At 36.8% G+C, this 18,282-nt stretch overlaps 4 protein-coding genes across 7 annotated transcripts in view; 1 reads left to right on the top strand and 3 right to left on the bottom strand.

The window, feature by feature from the left end:
• Nucleotides 1-1,206, top strand: part of LOC111463140 (NADP-dependent 3-hydroxy acid dehydrogenase YdfG) — a 2,670-nt gene extending 1,464 nt beyond the window's left edge. Inside the window, exons 4-5 of the mRNA XM_023106973.1 lie at nt 279-390; nt 556-1,206. Coding sequence (XP_022962741.1) covers nt 279-390; nt 556-766 — 323 coding nt within the window. The 3' untranslated portion in view covers nt 767-1,206. The remainder of the gene's footprint in view (nt 1-278; nt 391-555) is intronic.
• A 1,073-nt stretch (nt 1,207-2,279) lies between these two features.
• LOC111463539 (CDPK-related kinase 5-like) lies at nt 2,280-6,256 on the bottom strand. The gene is made up of 11 exons (XM_023107509.1): nt 5,334-6,256; nt 4,722-4,852; nt 4,575-4,616; nt 4,367-4,475; nt 4,218-4,296; nt 3,831-4,127; nt 3,642-3,754; nt 3,388-3,495; nt 3,250-3,312; nt 2,994-3,161; nt 2,280-2,875 (listed from the first exon to the last, which is right to left on the bottom strand). Exons 1-11 carry the CDS (start codon nt 5,913-5,915, stop codon nt 2,738-2,740), a joined length of 1,830 nt encoding a protein of 609 aa, XP_022963277.1. The 5' UTR covers nt 5,916-6,256; the 3' UTR covers nt 2,280-2,737.
• A 2,861-nt stretch (nt 6,257-9,117) lies between these two features.
• Nucleotides 9,118-14,583, bottom strand: LOC111463363 (mitogen-activated protein kinase kinase kinase 5-like). 3 transcript variants are annotated; one of them, XR_002713879.1, is made up of 12 exons: nt 13,557-14,583; nt 12,597-13,340; nt 12,427-12,514; nt 11,896-11,958; nt 11,639-11,802; nt 11,332-11,407; nt 10,752-10,811; nt 10,488-10,613; nt 10,106-10,315; nt 9,920-10,020; nt 9,479-9,807; nt 9,118-9,398 (listed from the first exon to the last, which is right to left on the bottom strand). XR_002713879.1 is itself a non-coding variant. In XM_023107272.1 (11 exons), the coding sequence occupies exons 1-11, from the start codon at nt 14,054-14,056 to the stop codon at nt 9,636-9,638; spliced, it is 2,304 nt and encodes a 767-aa protein (XP_022963040.1). In that variant the 5' UTR covers nt 14,057-14,583; the 3' UTR covers nt 9,118-9,635. The 3 variants fall into 3 exon arrangements, 2 of the variants coding, with proteins under 2 accessions (XP_022963040.1, XP_022963042.1); XM_023107272.1 differs by having other exon boundaries at nt 9,118-9,807; XM_023107274.1 differs by having other exon boundaries at nt 9,118-9,763; nt 13,557-14,580.
• A 3,074-nt stretch (nt 14,584-17,657) lies between these two features.
• LOC111463537 (transcription factor HHO5-like) overlaps nt 17,658-18,282 on the bottom strand; it is a 2,380-nt gene continuing 1,755 nt past the window's right edge. Inside the window, exon 5 of one of the 2 annotated variants that reach the window (XM_023107506.1) lies at nt 17,658-18,193. In XM_023107506.1, the coding sequence (XP_022963274.1) occupies nt 17,939-18,193 (255 nt within the window). In that variant the 3' untranslated portion in view covers nt 17,658-17,938. The other variant, XM_023107507.1, reaches the window with a different exon arrangement.

Below are 18,282 nucleotides of genomic sequence, written 5' to 3'. Positions count from 1 at the left end.
AAAAAAAAAAAAAAAAAAAAAAACAAAAAACAAGGATTCCTTTTTCTTCTGAAGATCTTTTTAGCTGCACAGGAGAGAATCCGAGAAAAAGTTGAGAGATATTTTGGAATTGAAAAAAACTTGACGTAATTGTGTGCATAATATGAGTGAGACATCCCATCAAATTTGCAAAACGCACTCATATAATTGCAACACCGATGATGATAGAAGAAGAGAAAGGAAATTGAAGTTGATTTTTATGTGTGTGTTTGTCTGTGTGTACGTACGATTTGGGACAGGCTGTGGGAAATTCGCATTAAGAGCATTATCTCAGTGCTTGGCCAGAGAGCTCCAGCCCCTGGGAATACACGTCGCTCATATCATCATTGATGGTATCATTGGCCTACCAAGGTTTCTTCTTTCAACTCCCCCTTTTCTTCGAATCCAATACTCCCTTCTTTCCCCAACATGATTCCTCTTATTTTCTCACCATTCAAACACGACTCCCAGATTCTCTGAAAGAATTAACACCCAAATTGGAATTGATGTGAAGATGATAATTCTGAGTTTTTGCAGGGCAAGTCCAACATCCAACAGAGGAGGGTCATCCTCCTCATCATCTACGTCGTCCTCCTCATCCATTGGATCGCATTTACAGAGTGGAATTGGTGATGGAACAATGGACCCAGATGCGCTGGCTCAGACTTATTGGCACTTACATGTTCAGGACCGGACTGCATGGACCCAAGAAATTGATCTCCGACCTTCAAACCCCAGATTGTTCTAACTCCATCCTTTTTCTTTTCTTTTCTTTTAGAGAGAAAAAGAACAGCATCATCATTAGAAGAAAAGAAGTCGTATTCTGTTCTGTTGTGTTCTGTTGTGTTCTGTTCTGTTGTGTGCTTGAGCTTGTCCCACATATTTTAATATTCTGTCACAAAACAAAACGCGAAAGGGCTCACACCCAATCATTTTGATTCACAGACGTGTCTTTCTGAATCCCCCACCTGCCGGTCAAAATCCAAGCTTTATACTCTCTCTCTCGAAGATACCCTCTCCATTGATTCTTTGTTGAAATGGATTATGTATGGATTATGATTCTGGTTTCCAATAAGCTTGATAGTTTAGGAAGTGAGTGGTGGTTTGATGAGTAGTTTGGTTGTTGTTTGTGTATGTAATGTTGGAGATTTGATTGATTCTTGTTATGATTGAATGGGTTTTGATGATAATTATGGTTGTGATGTGATGTGATGGTGATTAGATGTAGCTGTCCTCCATGGGAGCTGAGGTTTGGGCCTAGTGGTAGAATGCAACAGGGTGGGTGGGGTTGTATGGGATCCATTCGTGTTCTCAAATGGGATAACTCCTTTTCCTTCAATTTTCTTTTTCCCTCTATCTCTCTTTCGCTCTCTATATTTAATGCTCTGTTTTTTGTTCTGTTTTGTTTTTAACAAAGAAATCTTTGAATTGAAGGTGTTTTGTATTTTCCCTGGATTTCGTAAGTTATTGAAGATACCACATTCACCCATGGGTTGGAGTTTACTGTTTTTGTGCTTTCTGGGGTACGTATCACTTCTTACACACCTTAAACAATATTATTTGAATACTCAACTACAATTATTATTTTCATTTAATTTATTTTGGACTAGAGGAGGGTTGAAGTGTAATAACTCAAGCTCCGCCACTAGATATTATCTCCTTTTTAACATCATCGATATTATCTCCTTTTTAACATCATCTCCTTTAACTTATTAGGCTGCGCTCCTTTTAACATCATCTCCTTTAACTTATTAGGCTCGCACTCTCACAATTTTGCTCCTTTTAACATCATCTCCTTTAACTTATTAGGCTCAGGCTCGCACTCTCACAATTTTAAGTCACTTTTAAAAACACGTTTATTGTGGAAAAGTTTTAATATCTTTATAATATAATAGCTAGCTCTAATACCATTTATAACATTACGTATGTCTAGCTATTTTGACCCGTTGCATAGCTCTGATACCATTTATAATAGCCCAAGGCCACTTCTTATATGGTATGTTTTGATCCGTTACATAGCTCTGATACCATTTATAATAGCTCAAGGTCACTGTTATAAGATATGATATGTTTTGACCCGTTACATGTCGTTCTTCAGAGTCCAGATCTCACATGGAGATTGAACTTAAAATTAGTCCATCAAAATTACTTTTATAAAATTTGAGTGTAATAAAATGAGATTAACTTTTTTTTTTTTTTTTTCCTTTTTCTTTGTATATATACTAATAAGAATAAATATATATATATATATGAAAGGGAGGTGGGAAAAGAAGTTTGATTAAGAATTAGATGTCCGATCCTTTTCAGTGTTCAATAAAAGGAGGAAGCTAAAAACCGACATTTAAACAAAACCAACAACATCCGACATTTGGTCAGAAATTCTGTAATATATAATATATAATCTTCTAATCACTCACCTGAAACTGAACATATTTTACAACACCTGTACAACAAAATCCTATAATCGCCTACCCTAACCACCTTCATCTCCCTTATCATATGGACGTGTGTGTTTTAGTTGATCAGAGATTTGCAGTCATTGCTGCTTGAAGATGCTCCAGCAATCCCGCCGATTGACTGACGACAACGGTAGCAGCTCCTATGAAAGATTATGGAATTTGGGACACCAAATCAAATCTTTTAGCCACCCACCTCTCATTCCTTCGGCAGCAGAGGGCAATAAGTAGTTTTGAGATTTCTATTTCAACACATCCTATTACTATTGACGTCTACCCGTCCGGCTGGATGGCCCATGTAAGAGTTTCACAAACCCAAGGAAGCTCAGCTTCCCATCGCTGTGTCTGATCCAATCTTCAAGAACAGAATGAACAGGGACCGAAGGGCTCAGACCAAGTTCCTGAGAAGAGTCAACAGCATCAAATGATGATGGTTAAAAGGTTCATCTTTTTATCAATAGGATACGACTCTGAGTTCGAATTACAACGCATACTTAACACGTGATTGATTGAACGTACCGAAGCTAGTTCCTCGATCATGATCGCCCTGTTTCCATCCTTCTCAAAATGTTCGTAGGCACTGTGAGCAAGTTGTTCCCAGTGACTAAGGTCCTCCAGTTGACGGACACTAAGTGTAGCTGCACAGAACTCCTCAAAGTCCATCCTTCTGAATTGCAAGGCGTTGAGCTGCCAGGAAATAGAGGTAATCAATATGATTGAGATTTTATGAAGCTAAGACGATATTATCACGCCACGAACACGTCAAGTAGCTCACCGATGTCAAAAAGTCAATAATTCGCGATTCTTTCAGTGCCTCTGTTCCGTTTTTCATCAGAGTCTGGCAGTGAAACAATGGGATCTTAGAAATAATAACAATGGCAGATAAAGGAAAGAGGTGAGAGATGATCCAAACCTCTTTTATGTTTTCCAAGCTTATGGTGCCATTTTTATTTGGTTCCAGGAGTGCGAACTGAATTTTAAAATAGCTGAGTTCATCTTCAGACAATGTCTTTGACAATGCCTGCAGAAAATCAATGGAAAGGAACTATAAGAAACAGAAAGAAATTCATAACTTCTCCATGGGAGGTTTTAACATTTAATCTTGTTTCGCATCATGCCCGTTTTCGACCTCAAGAAACTCTCATAATTGAATGGCACAGTACTCACCTTTAGAGCAGCTTTTCTTAGAGAAGATGAACACATATAAGCTCTCATAAGCTTAAGCAAACGTACATCAAGAGGAATTTTTACTTCTTTACAATCCTTAAACCAAGGATGACCTGCATGTACATACACGAGTTGATAAGTAGTAGGAATCAAAAGGAAAAAAGAACTTCAAAGCTCAAAACTACTCACTTAGAGCTTGAGCAGCACTCATTCTTTTCTCTGGGTCTTTATTTAAAAGGCGCTTAACGACATCTTTAGATTCAGGAGACAAAGATGGCCATGGTGGATCGTCGAAATTTGGATCAACCTTCAAAACTGACTTGAAAATGCCAGACTCGGTCCTTGCCCAGAATGGACGGCTGCCACACAGCAGAATATATGCAATCACACCAATACTCCAGATGTCGGCCTCCGTGCCATAAGATCTACGTAGAACTTCAGGAGCTACATAATAAGCACTGCCAACAATGTCGTTCAGCCTCTCATCTGCAAATGAATCACAACATCACAATCATACAAAAATTCAAGAACCGTTAAAGGAAATTTCGACTATTTGGGGAAAGCAAACGAACAAACCTGGTTTTACAAAATCTGATAAGCCAAAATCTATAGCCTTCAATTGTGAACTTTCATCCTTTGACGCATATAAAAAGTTCTGAACCAGCAAGCAGCTATATTAGGTAACAACTCCAGACAGATTCAAGGCAAAATAGGTATTTGTTTACCTCAGGCTTAAGATCCCGGTGCACCACCCCTTGGAGGTGGCAAAATGCAGCTACATTGAGGATTTGTATCAATACTGATCTTGCATCATCCTCCGAAAATTTCCCGCCTCTGCGCGATAATTGGAAATAAAAACATCGTCAACCAGTCAACTTCAAGTCCAATAAAATGCCCAAAATCCATAAGGCATAACGACTCCTCGATTGATACCTGGAGAGTATTCTATCCAAGAGCTCTCCTCCTTCACACAATCTGAAAATTTCATACAAAATGACAGTCCCTCAATATAAACTTCGTCAAACAATAACAGTTCCAGAAATGCATGTTTTTAATATAAACGAAGAGTTTAGAGCTTACTCCATTACTATATAGACATTGTCATGATCTTCACATGCATCATGGAAATGTACTAAATTTTTGTGTCCACTCAAAGCTTTCAATATCTTCACTTCCCTTCTGACATCCTCAATGGCAATGGCAGTGGTCATCTGACAACAGTTCATGACACAGGATGAGTTAATCAGAAACAAGCAAGTCCAATTCAAAAGGATGCTACCCACTTTCACTGATATACAAGATCAAAATGTTGTATTATATTCTACCTCAAATTAAGATATTAATTGGACATTAACATACTAAATAAGGGGATCAAATGCATCCCAAAGTCCATGGTTTGCCAGCCAAACCAGACTCACAAGACTGAAACAATTGATCTATGAAGTCGACTCTTAAAATACCCAAGCTTTCTATATCATTTGGATCTCTGTGAAAGGATGTTTCTGGTTGTTAGCTATGGCGGTAAGGAGGACATCACAATAATTTTTCCAGATCTCATCAACATAGCCTCAACAATATCAAGATCAATCAATGATTCATCCTTCTTCCAATAATCATAAATTCATAAAAAGGGTAATATAGCTATGCAAAGTAGAAGTAAAATTCAATACAAACAGGGGAGAGAGAGCACACCTTGGCTTTAGAGATGACCTTCACAGCGACTTGGTGCCCCTTAAGTTCCCCTTTCTTGACCGTCGCTCTGCATGTGTGCCCAAAATGCCCCTTCCCCACCTCTTCTCCGAGCTCATACTTGTTCCTAAAATGCTTAGAGAATCCAAAGCTCTTGTCAAGACCAGGCCCATCAATCTCCTTCCCCTCTGGAATGGATGCCTCATTCGGCTTCACTGAGCCGTGCCGTCTAGCCAATACAGCCATTAGATGTTTTGCAGGGGACGGCGGCGGAAATGGCTTCCTGAAGAACCGCTTGGGCGTCGAATTGGAGCTCACATTCGCCGGAGATCTCGACGGAGACTTGTTCGAGAAGAGATAGTGAGCGGGACTCGGACTGAAAAGGGGGAAGTAGGGCGACTTCCTGGGAGTTTCCAAGTCGAAATCAATTTTATCTCCCTCCCTCTCATTGCTAGGATTTTCGCCATCGACTGTGGCCGGAGGTGGCTGCAACGGCAGCGGACCTTGAACCCCTAGAACTGAACCCCCCTTCGCCGGAACGGCGACGATTTTCATCGACGACGGTTTGGATACACAGATACCCATGATTTACAGCCTAAAACTCCGTAAATCAAACACTGGAATTCGAAGACAGAACGTCAGGTAATATAATGCACATTAAAAACAAAATTCGCAACTATAATCTTGACTTCCTGGAGAGATAAGAATCTAAAAATGGAAATGGAGCTCTTAGTTGTATGATATGGTGCCAGAGAGATGGGAGATCCAAATGAGAAAGGCCAAACGACGATGCCCTCCACTTTTAGATTTGAACCCCAATTGAATTAAAGGAACAAACCCACCAAGAAAAAAATAAAATTTAATTAAAGGAAGCTCGGATGAAACATCCAATAACGTGACACTCAATCAATCCATCCATCACCAGCTTAAACTTTCTGGTTTTAAAGGGCAAAGCGGTATTGTATTTTGGTGGCCAAGGAAACGAGTGGTCAAAAAACATACACCATTTTAAAATTTGGGACACTTGGCGAACATCTGGATGGAGATTAATTAAACATATTATAGGGTTTAATATTTGGAAAGTTCGTTAATTTACCACTTTGTGTATATTCTTAATATTTGTAATTTTTAATAAATAGTTTCCAGAAAAGGCAGCCGCTGCTCTCCTTCCCTCCAATACAGCACCCACTTCCTTCATTTGATTACATTTTAAATTTGTTTTGAAATTATTGAGACTAAATTTATCATTTTATTTTTAAATTTTGAGTTTGACTTTGACTTTTTTAGCATTTTAGTTTGAAATAATTAAGAATTAGAAAGGATTGGAATAATTGGTTTTTTTTTTTGTTTTTTTTTAGTTTGACAGAGCAAAAGAAATGCCAATTCGTAACAAATACTTGGAATAGGGGAAGTTGGGAAAGACCGAGTAATGGGGTTGACCAAAGCGTTCTCGGGTCCAGCTCATATTTAAAAATAAAAAAGAAAATTGGTGGGAAAAATTGAATTATGGGATTAAATAAAATTGATAAAATAATAAATAAATAATATTAGAAAAGTCAACCCAACCGACCAAAAGAATAAAAAAAGTTCGATCGGCAATGAGCAAATCTAATTCGGTCATGTGGGCCGTCATCATTCTTTCTCATCAACTTCAATTTTATTTATTATTAATATATATATATATATATATATCAATTTTATTTGCTGGCCATATTTCGTAGGACTAGCGGTAATTTAAATTGTATTTGCGTCCACTTTTTCAGTTTATTTTTTAAAAAAATATTTATTTTTTTCTTTGATTTTTTTATAAAAAAAAACAACTATTTTAGTCTCACAAATTTTAAAAAAATAATTATTTTATTTTTACATTTAAAAAAATATAGACAGATTATGTAACCTAGCAAATAAATTAAACATAACTAGCGACAAATAATTATAGAGTAAATAATATACTAATTTTGTATGTATTAAAAAGTACAAAAGAAAATTGTAAATAAATTGAAAGTGATGATTAGAAGCTTAATTTGGTTGTAAACGATCATATTGATAACAACAATAACGTCATCCAACATATAAAACTTGAAATTAAAAAAAAAAAAAAAAAAAAGATTTGTAGTTGAGTCATATTAGAAAGTAGTGTTTTTGAAGTCAATCATTTGCTGTAATATAACAGCACTCATAAATTGGGTGAAAAAAGAGAGAATAATGGGATTAAATGAAGAATCAATGTTCCTATTTTTTAAAAATAAAAATAAACAGAGTATGTTAAATACAACTTAATCAAGTAGTGATTTCCAAAACTTAATCCTAAATAATTCATAAGATAAGAAATTATTAATCAATTTAACTTCCATTTTCATTACAAACTTATTTTTTTAATAATTTAACTAATGTTTCATATCATGCATGAAGATATATTTTCTACCTCCCCAAGATTTATACTAAATAAATTTTTAGAAAATATTGTAAGTCTTGCTTCAAAAGTGTATATATATATATATTTATTTATTTTTAAAAATGTTTAAAAAACCATTGAATATGTTAAATTTTGTTTTAGTAATATTTTTTGTACCTTTAAAAAACTTGACTTTTAGAAAATATTCAATAATATATTTACCGTTAAGGTTTATATGAAAAATATTAAAGTTTTGTCAATAATACTTTTGAAAAGTCAATTAATTAAACAACTCAAACTTGACATACAAGTAATCTTTAAGTTGGAAAGGCAATGGTAAAAACCGTCTCTTATACGGAGAATCATTTTAAATTTAATAAAAAAAAAAATTAACACCTTTGAATGGTCGAGAGAAATTATTGAAAATTTTAAAATTTAATAAAAAAACAAAACTACTGTTTTTTTTTTTTTTTTTTGTGTGTTTTTTAAATATATATTTAAAAAAAAAATTAGAGTTAGAGATGTTTTTTCCTATAATTTCTGTAATTTACGATTTTACAAATTGCATTTTGAAAGACATGGAATTATAGTATGATGAAGAAAATGGTTTGGTAATAATAAAATGAAGGTTGAGGAATCAATTTTGTTGAAGAGGGAATTGTTGGAGGATAATGACATACGCTCTTACGAGTGCATCAACCAAACAATGAAGCATATGATGACACGATGAGCGGCTGATGGATTTAAAGCGATGGTTTACCTCTTCCTCAACATCTGATTTTTATATCTCATCTGCTTCTCAATCTCATTTTCTACGCAAATGACGATTTCTTTTTAAAAAATTAATCGCCATCGACAAAGCCAAAATTAGGAGAAGCCTGGCCGGCAACCACCATTTGGCCCAGAAGAAGCCAACTTTTTGAGCCGCATACAGGCCAAATTCTGCAGTGATAGTTGATGAGAAAGCATGCATATTAGCTTATCCTAATATCTCCCCATTTGGGTCTGTAAGGATCCCAGTTTTGGGCAGCTTCGAAGTCTCTGTAGAACAGATATGATTACCACTGAAGGAGCAGTTGTGTTGTTCTTCATGGCAGCTTGGTCTGACTGTCGAACCTGCTGATTGTGTAGGCGTCCAAGGGGGCCACTTAGTTGTTGGACTCATCTTCATTTGGACGGCTGCTCTGCAAGTTCCATCGCAGCTTCACGTCCGCCAAAATTTCTTAGGACTTGGGAATTCAATTTGTGTTCTTCGCTACTAATTTCTTAGGATTAGTCTGTGTTAATATTAGTCTGTATTTTGGTTCTTTGCGCTTTTAATTATCTTATTTTCATCTCGAATGCTTACTTCATTAGCAAGAATCATAAATTTGTATCTGCACTTGTACTAAAAACACAAGAATCAGAAATCATGTTGCTGAATGGATCAGACAAAACAAAAGAATTGTCTATTGGAATCAAACAAACGAAATTTGCAAGCAATTGCTGTTGGACCATATGATTCCATTATCAAATCTCTCTAGTATTATACAAATTCAGATTGAAGTTGTATAAGGAAGTGGTGATTTGGAATGATCGGAGGATGTCGCCATTACAGAAGCTCTAAAATGGAAAAAACAGCATACAAAATTGTTTCTCAACTTCCACTTCAGGGAAGACTTCCACACCAGAAGCTTTTACATTTCAAAAGAACATATCAGAAGGAGAAAAGAAAACCTACATGAGTAGACAACAATCTATTCCAGAAACTCACCTACTAGGCGCACCATCTGAATCTGGCTTCTCGTCCTCAAGCTGATTTTTCACCGATACTTCAGCCACCCCTGCCAACTGCTGGTCGATTGAAGGTACAAGCAAAGCCAGAGGCATGCCTGGCGCAGATACTTTCCTTCGCTATAATACTGCATGGCTCATCTTTTATTGGTTTGATTTACATAGCCGAGCGCATTTGCAGGGGAATGCATACTTTGGACTGAGCGTGGAGGAGACAGTAGTGGAAGAGCCTCAAGGGTAGAACGGGGGGAATAACGAGACATTGCTGTTAAGTCAGAGATTTCATAATGAGATAGTGGGCCAACCACAACCACACTGGGAAAGAAGAAAACAATGACGTATGAAACTAGGTCATGCAGAGCATTATAATGAATGCATTAACATTCATGGACTGGAGAGCATGGGGAAAAGCAACTCTTGCCTCTCGGAAGCTAATTTTCCCTTGGGATTTTGCGAGCTTGGAAGCATGGAAAGCTGATCAAATTTTCTTGAAAACTGTTCACTTGGGCTATAGCATTTATCCTGGTATCATGAACCACACTGTTACGAAAAATTCTAAGTTAAGCAGGGGGCGAGGGAGGGGGGATTGCATCTGTGTTATGTTTACCGTCAAATTTGATCCAGCTACAGGCAGCGAGAAAGATGGAGCTTCTGGATTCTGCAAGTTTTTCATAAACGGATGTTCAAGCAGCATGGCAGCAGTCGGCCTCTCTGCCGGATTTCTCTGAAAGCAGCATTTTAAGAACTCTCTCGCTTCGTATGATAATGATTCAGGTATTGGTGGGGCATCTCTCATGACCTTAAACATTGCTGCAGCCTGTATTAACAAATGAATTTGTGACCACCAACCAGTCTACCGAACTCATAAAAAATAACTACCAATGATCAGTTGAATATGCAATTCACCAATTGGCATGTGTGGAAAAAAAATGAAAATTCTATCTTGGTTGATGCAGCTACAAGCACATGCCAAGTTATCCAACACTTACCCCTTCATACTCGCTCCAAGGTGGCTTGCCAGTGAACATTTCTATAATAGTGCACCCAAGGCTCCAAATATCAACAGCCAGGGCAAGATCAGAGTTGTTATCTTTCTGCATCACAGACAGAAGAAGCTGCAGGAAAAAAGACAAATTTCAATCACTTCCATCATTGCTAAATAGCCAATCCAAGTAAATTATTACATCAGTGATTGCGGTCATTAAGAGAAACAATAAGCCAATAACATGTCTAATGTGGGAACAAGAAGATACCTCAGGAGCCATCCAGTATGGACTTCCCTTTAAAGAGAGATCAGCAACTTGTCCTGTAAGCTGTACAGATGTATATCAGCATCATTCATGTCTAATCCTACAAAAACAAACAATTCTCTCTCCAAGGGCAATTCAAATTAACACCATCTGAAGTCATTAATCCTAACAATCATGCAGCAACCAACTTGTAAGAATCATTCAAACAAAGATGACTTTTCTCCGAACTTTAGACTGCTCGACATGATACTAAAGTTGAGACTGCCCAGACACTAACATTAAACAAGCTGAAACAAATTGAAAAGTATATAGGTTGTGAGCACTAATTAGACCATGTTTGCAGCAATTGACTCGAGCAAACAAATATTATTCTTTTCCTCGACTGTTGTCAACATCAAGAATAAAGACACAAATGGGTGAAAAAAAAAAGTTTGCCTATCGAAAGTAAAATATAAACCCAAACTACAGAGATCAATGCCATTCATTTATTGAAATTGGCAAAAATACAGAAAGAAGAGGGCTAGTAACAGATGCTAAAAGGAGGAAATAGTAGAGGGAAATTCGCACTAAATCTCAAACTTACATGTTTAGCCATTCCAAAGTCAGCAAGCTTGACAACCCCACAAGAGTCTACAAGCAAATTAGCACCTTTAATGTCCCTGAATAAATGAAAAATTAAACCCCCAAACAGATATAATCATATAGACATAAAATAAGCTTACATGCAAGTTCGTAATTATTTCTTTCAAGATTAAGAAGATATTTGAAGATAGAAACTAAAATATTCAAGTATTTCTTTCTTATTTTCAATAGAATTTTTATGGTCATCTTGATTTTACATGTCAACCTGAAGACTTCTTATCAAACACATCAACACAAATGTTCCATACCGATGTATAGTCTTTGTGCTGTGTAAGTAGGCCAACCCTGAGAGGATGTGACGAGTAAAATTTCGAACAACAGATTCTGTCATGGCTCCACAATGTTCACGGACATATTTATTAATTGAACCAGGATGAACATACTCTAGGTATATATACAATCGATCTTCAACCTAAATAGACCCCAGAGTAAGAATTATATTTAGATATAAGATTATAAAAATGAACAACTTTAAAAAGTTGTAACAAGCACGATAGTTACTCACAACATCGCTGCCATAGTACTGGACAATATTTGGATGCTTTAGCTGGCTCAGAAGTTTGATCTCCTGTGACAGTTAGAAGCAGAGAGGCAAAGCTAAACAAGATCAAATTTCATCCTGCCATGAGAGGACAAATGAGAAACTATGGCACTTTAAAATAGTAGAAGATTAACACCACATGGATGAAGATTGCTGATGGCAGTATTTAAGAATAGCATGAGCCAATTTTAAGCCTGCCTCAATGAAGACTAAAGCACAAGTCACAGAAAAACATTTTATCGTTTTACATAACAGGTTGTAGCAAGTAGGACGTCAGATAGGCACACCTTCAATCTTACATAACAAACAAGAATTTGTCAGCCAAATGCTTGTCCATTAATATGAAAACTATTGAAGAAAATCATCCTACGATCATATAAGGAAGATCTTTCAGACATGCAAAAAAAAAAAAAAAAAGTTTGTGACAAAAAACTAAAAGAGTGTGCAACTGTGCACATGAGAGTTGACATCAGCTCATATGAATATTGAAATTACCTGTTCTAATTGTTTTATACATTCAGCCGATTTCGGATCATCAGGAAATAATTCAACTTCCTTCATTGCACATAAAGATCCATTTTCTCTAGAGGGAGTAAAAAAAAAAACACAATCAGTCCGCAAAAGCAAATGACAATAACAGAAAATGTGAACGGAACTCATATTACCTGTTGCTTGCAACGTAAACACTACCAAATGTGCCCCGGCCAATAAGCTTTCCTTTCTGCCATTGATTTTTCATTGAGATTGCCTCAGTTTTAGTGTTGGCTTGTGTAATTGGGGTTGATTGTAAAGGCATTGGTACTCCAGGAGGAAGAGGTAAAGGGTGGACACTCACAGGACCAGCACTTTCTCGACGCACAGAACGTGTTTCAAGGGAAATCTTGGTGTGCAATGGAGATGCAGGTCCTGTAGGACTTCTTGGATCTCGGTGGGGACTTCTACCTCTTGGACTATGCATTCTTGGGCTATGCATTCTTGGGCTATGTGTTGTTGGGCTATGCATTCTTGGGCTATGCATGGGAGAACTCTCAGAGCTAAAAGTGGAGCCATCAAAGAATGCAGGAGGAACCCCCCGCATCATTGCTGAGGCTGGCAGCTCGGGAGCAGACCAGACGTGATTTCCTACTGGAGTCCCATAATGGAAATTTGGCAGCTCAGGTGCAGACCAGCCTTGATTTCCGACTGGAGCCGCCTCATGATGGATATTTGAAAGGTTAATGGAACTATTTCTTTGGGGACTGAGTGCAGGACTTGCATAAGGACTAGTAGGAGCACTTCTACTGGGAACATCAATCCTGAAACTGTTCCGCGATCTTTGCGTATGTCCTAATGCATCTCGACTCGCCCTGCTAGACGACCTTGTCTCAACCTGCTCTTCTTTCCTCTGCCTCTCCCGGGAATCAAATATACTGGTTTATTCAATTCAACAGCAAGGGTTGGTCATCATAACAAAAACAAACTCATAATGGAAACACACAAGATAATTCAATAATCAACAAGACCTAACTTACTTACACCATCCTCTAATTGACATGAATGAGATGAGACAAGAAGCATATAACCATCAAATACGGCATTTAACATTAGGAGTAGAGAGAGAACGAAGAACATTCCAGTTCGGGTACCTTCTAATCGGAGCGCTATTGGAGGCCCCACCCCCAATCTTGTGAGAAGAGGCAGTTCTATCTCTATCTACATCGCGGTCGTCCCCGCCTCGACCACGCAACACCTTGGGCGACGGAAGAGGGCAATCCGCATCTCCACATCCAGAATTTGAATTCGAAATCCCTTCTCGACGCTGAAACGTAGGGGAAAGCTCCGGGAGCGGCAACGGCACGGCACGATCCTCAGAGGTACTAGGCGATTTAGAGAAGGAGACCGGCTCGGGCGTAGTATCGGACCATTTAGGCAAAGAAGCAGCGGCGCGATCATTTCCGCTTAGGTTTCGAAGCTTCCTTTGGCGCGAATACTTAGAGGCGCCAAAACGCCAAGCAATTCTCCAATAATTATTGTCGTCGGAGCGAGTGGAGGCAGTCCTTCTGGTGGGAGAATCGCCACCGGTGGCGGTGCCCGGAATCCTGACTATGGAAGAAGGGGTAAAGGAGATGTTAGGCAACCAACGCATGGTGAACAATGAATCATTGTAATTCTATCATGGAATGGAAGAGGAAGAAGAAGAAGAAGATTGAAGGAAAGAGAGAGTGATGTGAATTAAAGAACGCGGTTTGCAACGTCCCCCCATTCCAAACGGTAAGGAATTCTCCATTTGAGAGGTCAATAATTCCCCATTTCTGTAACGAAGTCAAAACTCCCAACAGGCTTACACTTCCAGACAAAGAAAAGATTAAAGAACCCCATAATCCTCCATGTTTGTCTATTTTACAGCTAAATATTCCTTAATCTCTCTGTACTATATCATCATCTTCCTTTCTTATTTTTTTCCCTCTCCAAGTTTTCTAGCTGTCTGTCTCAACGTCTTCAACTTCAATCTCCTTCCAACCCATTTTCTTTTCTTTGTTCTGTTTTTTTCTTCCATCATAATATACCTAACCCATTATTACTCATGAATTTTAAATTAGTATTGAAATACCTTAACCTAATGTGAACAAGAAATATGCGGAATTAAATTAATTTGGTTGACCTAAACTCACAGTGGACCTTGCCTTGCCGGCACATGATTGCTTTCATCTCCCAAGTTAATCAACTCCTCCTCCTAAACATCCTACAAACACACTCAATATATCACTTTTTTTTCCTTTTTCTTTTTTTTATTATTAAAATCAAATCGGATACAATTTAATTTCCTTTATTGTTTACTACAATAGGTACATTGAATTCATCTCCTCTCTCATTTCCTAATAGAAACATATAGTTTACTACCTTATCACAATATTTTATTTCATGTTCATGATCTTTCTTATATTTATTTTAATCAAATATAATCTTAAACAAAAGTATGTTTCAATAATGTGTTATAAAATAATACATTATGTTAATTTGGTAGGGCCTCTTCTCTCTCTATATATGTATATTATTTCTTGGAAGTCAAACCTTAAAGTTAGCCAACAATTTCCGAAAATAATACTAAAACTCAGCTAATTTTATTATTTCCTAATTAATATGAAGAATTAGGGATAGGTTATAATCTTAAGATTTAGATTTCATGTTATCCAAATCATTTATTTATTTATTTATTTGAACAAGTCTACTCTTTTGGTCAACGGACTTTAATTTAATTATATATATATATCGAGAGAGAGAGACGGCGGTGCAGCCTGCCTTCAAGAAGAAAGACAAACCATTTTGACAAACTAGCTTCTGTCTCCGTCAACGACTGCAAACTTCCCAACAAAGCTTTGCCCGAGTGCTCCCCTGTATTACAGATTGCAGAAACCTATGAGCAATCACCAAAACTTGTTTTCTGCTACAACAAACAAATGAATTAGATGGCGCTGGCATTGCAACATCCAAAACGCCCAACATATTTTGCCTACCTTCTCCACCAAACACATCAACCCTAACTCAATCAATCATTTGGGGTGACTTTGGACATCGTTAGGTAATTACCAAGGCACAAGTTAGTTGGACACAAGTTAGTTGGATAGGAGAATGAACCATTTTTTATAAATAGTATTAGAGTTTTAAAATTGTAAAACTGACAACAATTTGTAATTAGTCGAGACCGATAGTATCTACCATCGGTGGACTTGGACTGTTACAAATAGTATTAGAGTCAAACACCAGTGTGCTAGACGCAAAACCCCAAAAAGTGGATTATGAGATCCTGCCTTGTTTAGAGAGAATAAATATTTATTAATGTTATTTCCTAGTATTAAGGTATGAATTAAATTAATCATAATTGTCTAAATATCTTTGTCATACTTCTAATTACAAATTTAGTTAAAAGGTGATTTACTTATAGAAAAATGCCAGACTATATAATTATTAAAATTAATTTGTTTCGTGAACATTTAATTTACCGAGTGTTTTTTTTTTTTTTCCTAATAATTTGTTTTAAGTTAACAAATAGTAAAATCAAAATATAAAATTACAGCTCATTAACTAAAAAAAGCTAATTGTTAGTATATATAATGGACAAATTATTTATAATATTTCATAAGCACATCAAATAAAGAAAATTAATCATATTCTTTACTTTTAGATAAATAATACGAATAAGAATATAGCTGTTCGATCTTATTGTCACGTTCAAAGAGTATAATAGAAAAGAATAAAATTATTCTAATAACAACAAATGGATTTAAAGCATAATATTCTTAAAAAATTAACGTGTAGGTCCATGGAATAAGAAGGCAATAAACGAATTAGGTTCTCCATTTATTTACCCATGGAAAGATTCCAATTTTGAAGCAGGTATTATACTTTTAGTCCTAAACTCAGGTAAGGAATCAACTTATAGGTTCGTCAAAGTTTTTATGCCCACAGTCGAGCTAAGGTTGGTGAAGGCCCCAACACGATCATTCTTGACTAAATTTAATATCTAGTGCGTAATAAGATGCATCAAGGTGCAATTAGAAAGACTACTCAAGAGTTTATGACCTCTGCAGATGATTGATGTAGTTAAATTTGTCTAAATTACTAATTTTCATTCTAATCCTTTACTCATTCAATCATTATTGTCGTGGGTATTGACATGTGATTGTGGATGGCAAATGTGTCTAACACCAACGGATTAAACAACAACAAACTAGACTTCATCTCGGCATGGTCGAGAATTTAAAGTGAAAGCAACACCAATATGTTAAATAACAACGGATGCCAGGTAGACTTCACTTCGGCATGGTTGAGAATCCAAAATGATGCCCTTTCATAAATACATGCAATCTTCGCCTAAAGTTATGCTGATATTGTGATTTCGGTTACTAAATATTCTACTCTACATAACAATAACAAACATTAATGAAAAGTGCACGAGAGTTGTCATGTTTATTAGCCGTGAGTTATGGTCACTTCAACGTAAATCTAACTTAAATATTGGAAGATATTTGACAAAGCAAGACACGATATTAGTCCAGTATTCGAAAAAATGATTTCTTGAAGTGCTTTAACTAGTTTCCATTGATGCTGAAGAAAAAATAATAATAATCTTTTTGTTTCTCCATTGCTTTTATTTTTATGGGATGATGCTATATTCCATTAACAATTGGGGGAAGATGCCACCCACGTGCTTGGCAGGTGCTCCACCACCACAAGGATGGTTGATAACATGGTGAGAATCCACGTGAGAAGCAGCTTCTCTTATCACCACATCAATGGAGCAGAGAGCTTCACAGTCCCATTCCCCTTTATTTCTCTTCTTTTTTAAAATCCCCAAATCTCTAAATATTATCTTAATTCACAAATTGTAATTCATTTTCACAATGCTTCAAATAGCTATTTTGTTATTGAATAATACCAGTTGACGGAGAGATATGAATCTTAGGATCTTACCATACATAAAAAGTTACTCCTTGACTCGAAGTTTTGATCTTCGTTCTTATTATCTTGTATTGAAAAAAAGGTACTGTTTTTATGAAAAACCGGGGAAAGTTAACAAAAATGTTAGTGAGAAAGTAATTGGATTGGAAGGCTAGTGAAGAAGATGGATGGATGGATTGATTGAAAGGGTTAAAAGTGATTAATGTTGGATTAAGTTTAGTTGATGTTAATTGAGAAGTTATAGAACATGAATCAAATGGAATATGGAACCTCTACGAGAGAATTGCAGAAGAAGAAGAAGAAGAATGCATTGATCAGAGGGTATTCGTCGATCCCACCGACAAAGTTACAAAAACTTCCCCTTCAAAAAGATCAGTTTTCAAAAGCAACATCCTCTTCATCCAACACTACTACTTACTTGTACACATTAATTAACAAACAAAACACAAACAACTTACAATATACCTTATTCTTCTGTGTCTACAAAATCAGAAATTTCAGATTCCCCATTTTGTATCCGTTTCTCTGCAAAACTTGTCGGAACTCAATACACCCTTTTTTTTCTTCTTCAATCTCCAACTTTCTGAATCCTTCCCTTCCAACTATGCCCCTCCGATTTCGCATCTTCTTCCCCTTCCATACTCTCCCCTTCCGTTATGGACAGTGCTTTTCCAGACCCTCCGCCCTGGAGTGGTCCATCTGGAGATCCCGCATGTGTCGCACTTGTCTTTGAGCGGTGATCCCCCTGGTGTGCTTCCGCCATCCACCCCCCGCCTCCTGAACCTTCCGTCGGGCCCAACTTTCGAACGTGAAGCCTGTATTTCTGTTCAAAACGTTTCTCAGAATTAGAATTTCAGGATTTAAAACGAACCCAGAAATTTGTTTTGCTTTTTTTTTTTTTTTTTTTTTTTT

Source organism: Cucurbita moschata, unplaced genomic scaffold (assembly GCF_002738365.1).
Source record: "Cucurbita moschata cultivar Rifu unplaced genomic scaffold, Cmos_1.0 Cmo_Scf00028, whole genome shotgun sequence".
NCBI classification, from domain to species: Eukaryota; Viridiplantae; Streptophyta; class Magnoliopsida; order Cucurbitales; family Cucurbitaceae; genus Cucurbita; species Cucurbita moschata.
The sequence above is the reverse complement of the archived record's forward strand: the minus strand, read 5'-3'. Positions and strand labels throughout refer to the sequence as shown.

Excerpts from the sequence above, each read along its gene's own strand:
- LOC111463539 (XM_023107509.1), bottom strand. The coding sequence starts at position 5,915 with ATGGGTATCTGTGTATCCAAACCGTCGTCGATGAAAATCGTCGCCGTT. Across the intron at positions 4,476-4,574 it reads TTGGATAGAATACTCTCCAG|AGGCGGGAAATTTTCGGAGG; the intron begins GTATCAATCGAG and ends ATTATCGCGCAG. Across the intron at positions 3,496-3,641 it reads TAAGAAAAGCTGCTCTAAAG|GCATTGTCAAAGACATTGTC; the intron begins GTGAGTACTGTG and ends GATTTTCTGCAG.
- LOC111463363 (XM_023107272.1), bottom strand. The coding sequence starts at position 14,056 with ATGCGTTGGTTGCCTAACATCTCCTTTACCCCTTCTTCCATAGTCAGG. Across the intron at positions 12,515-12,596 it reads GTTTACGTTGCAAGCAACAG|AGAAAATGGATCTTTATGTG; the intron begins GTAATATGAGTT and ends TACTCCCTCTAG. Across the intron at positions 10,316-10,487 it reads CTTGGAGCGAGTATGAAGGG|GCTGCAGCAATGTTTAAGGT; the intron begins GTAAGTGTTGGA and ends TTGTTAATACAG.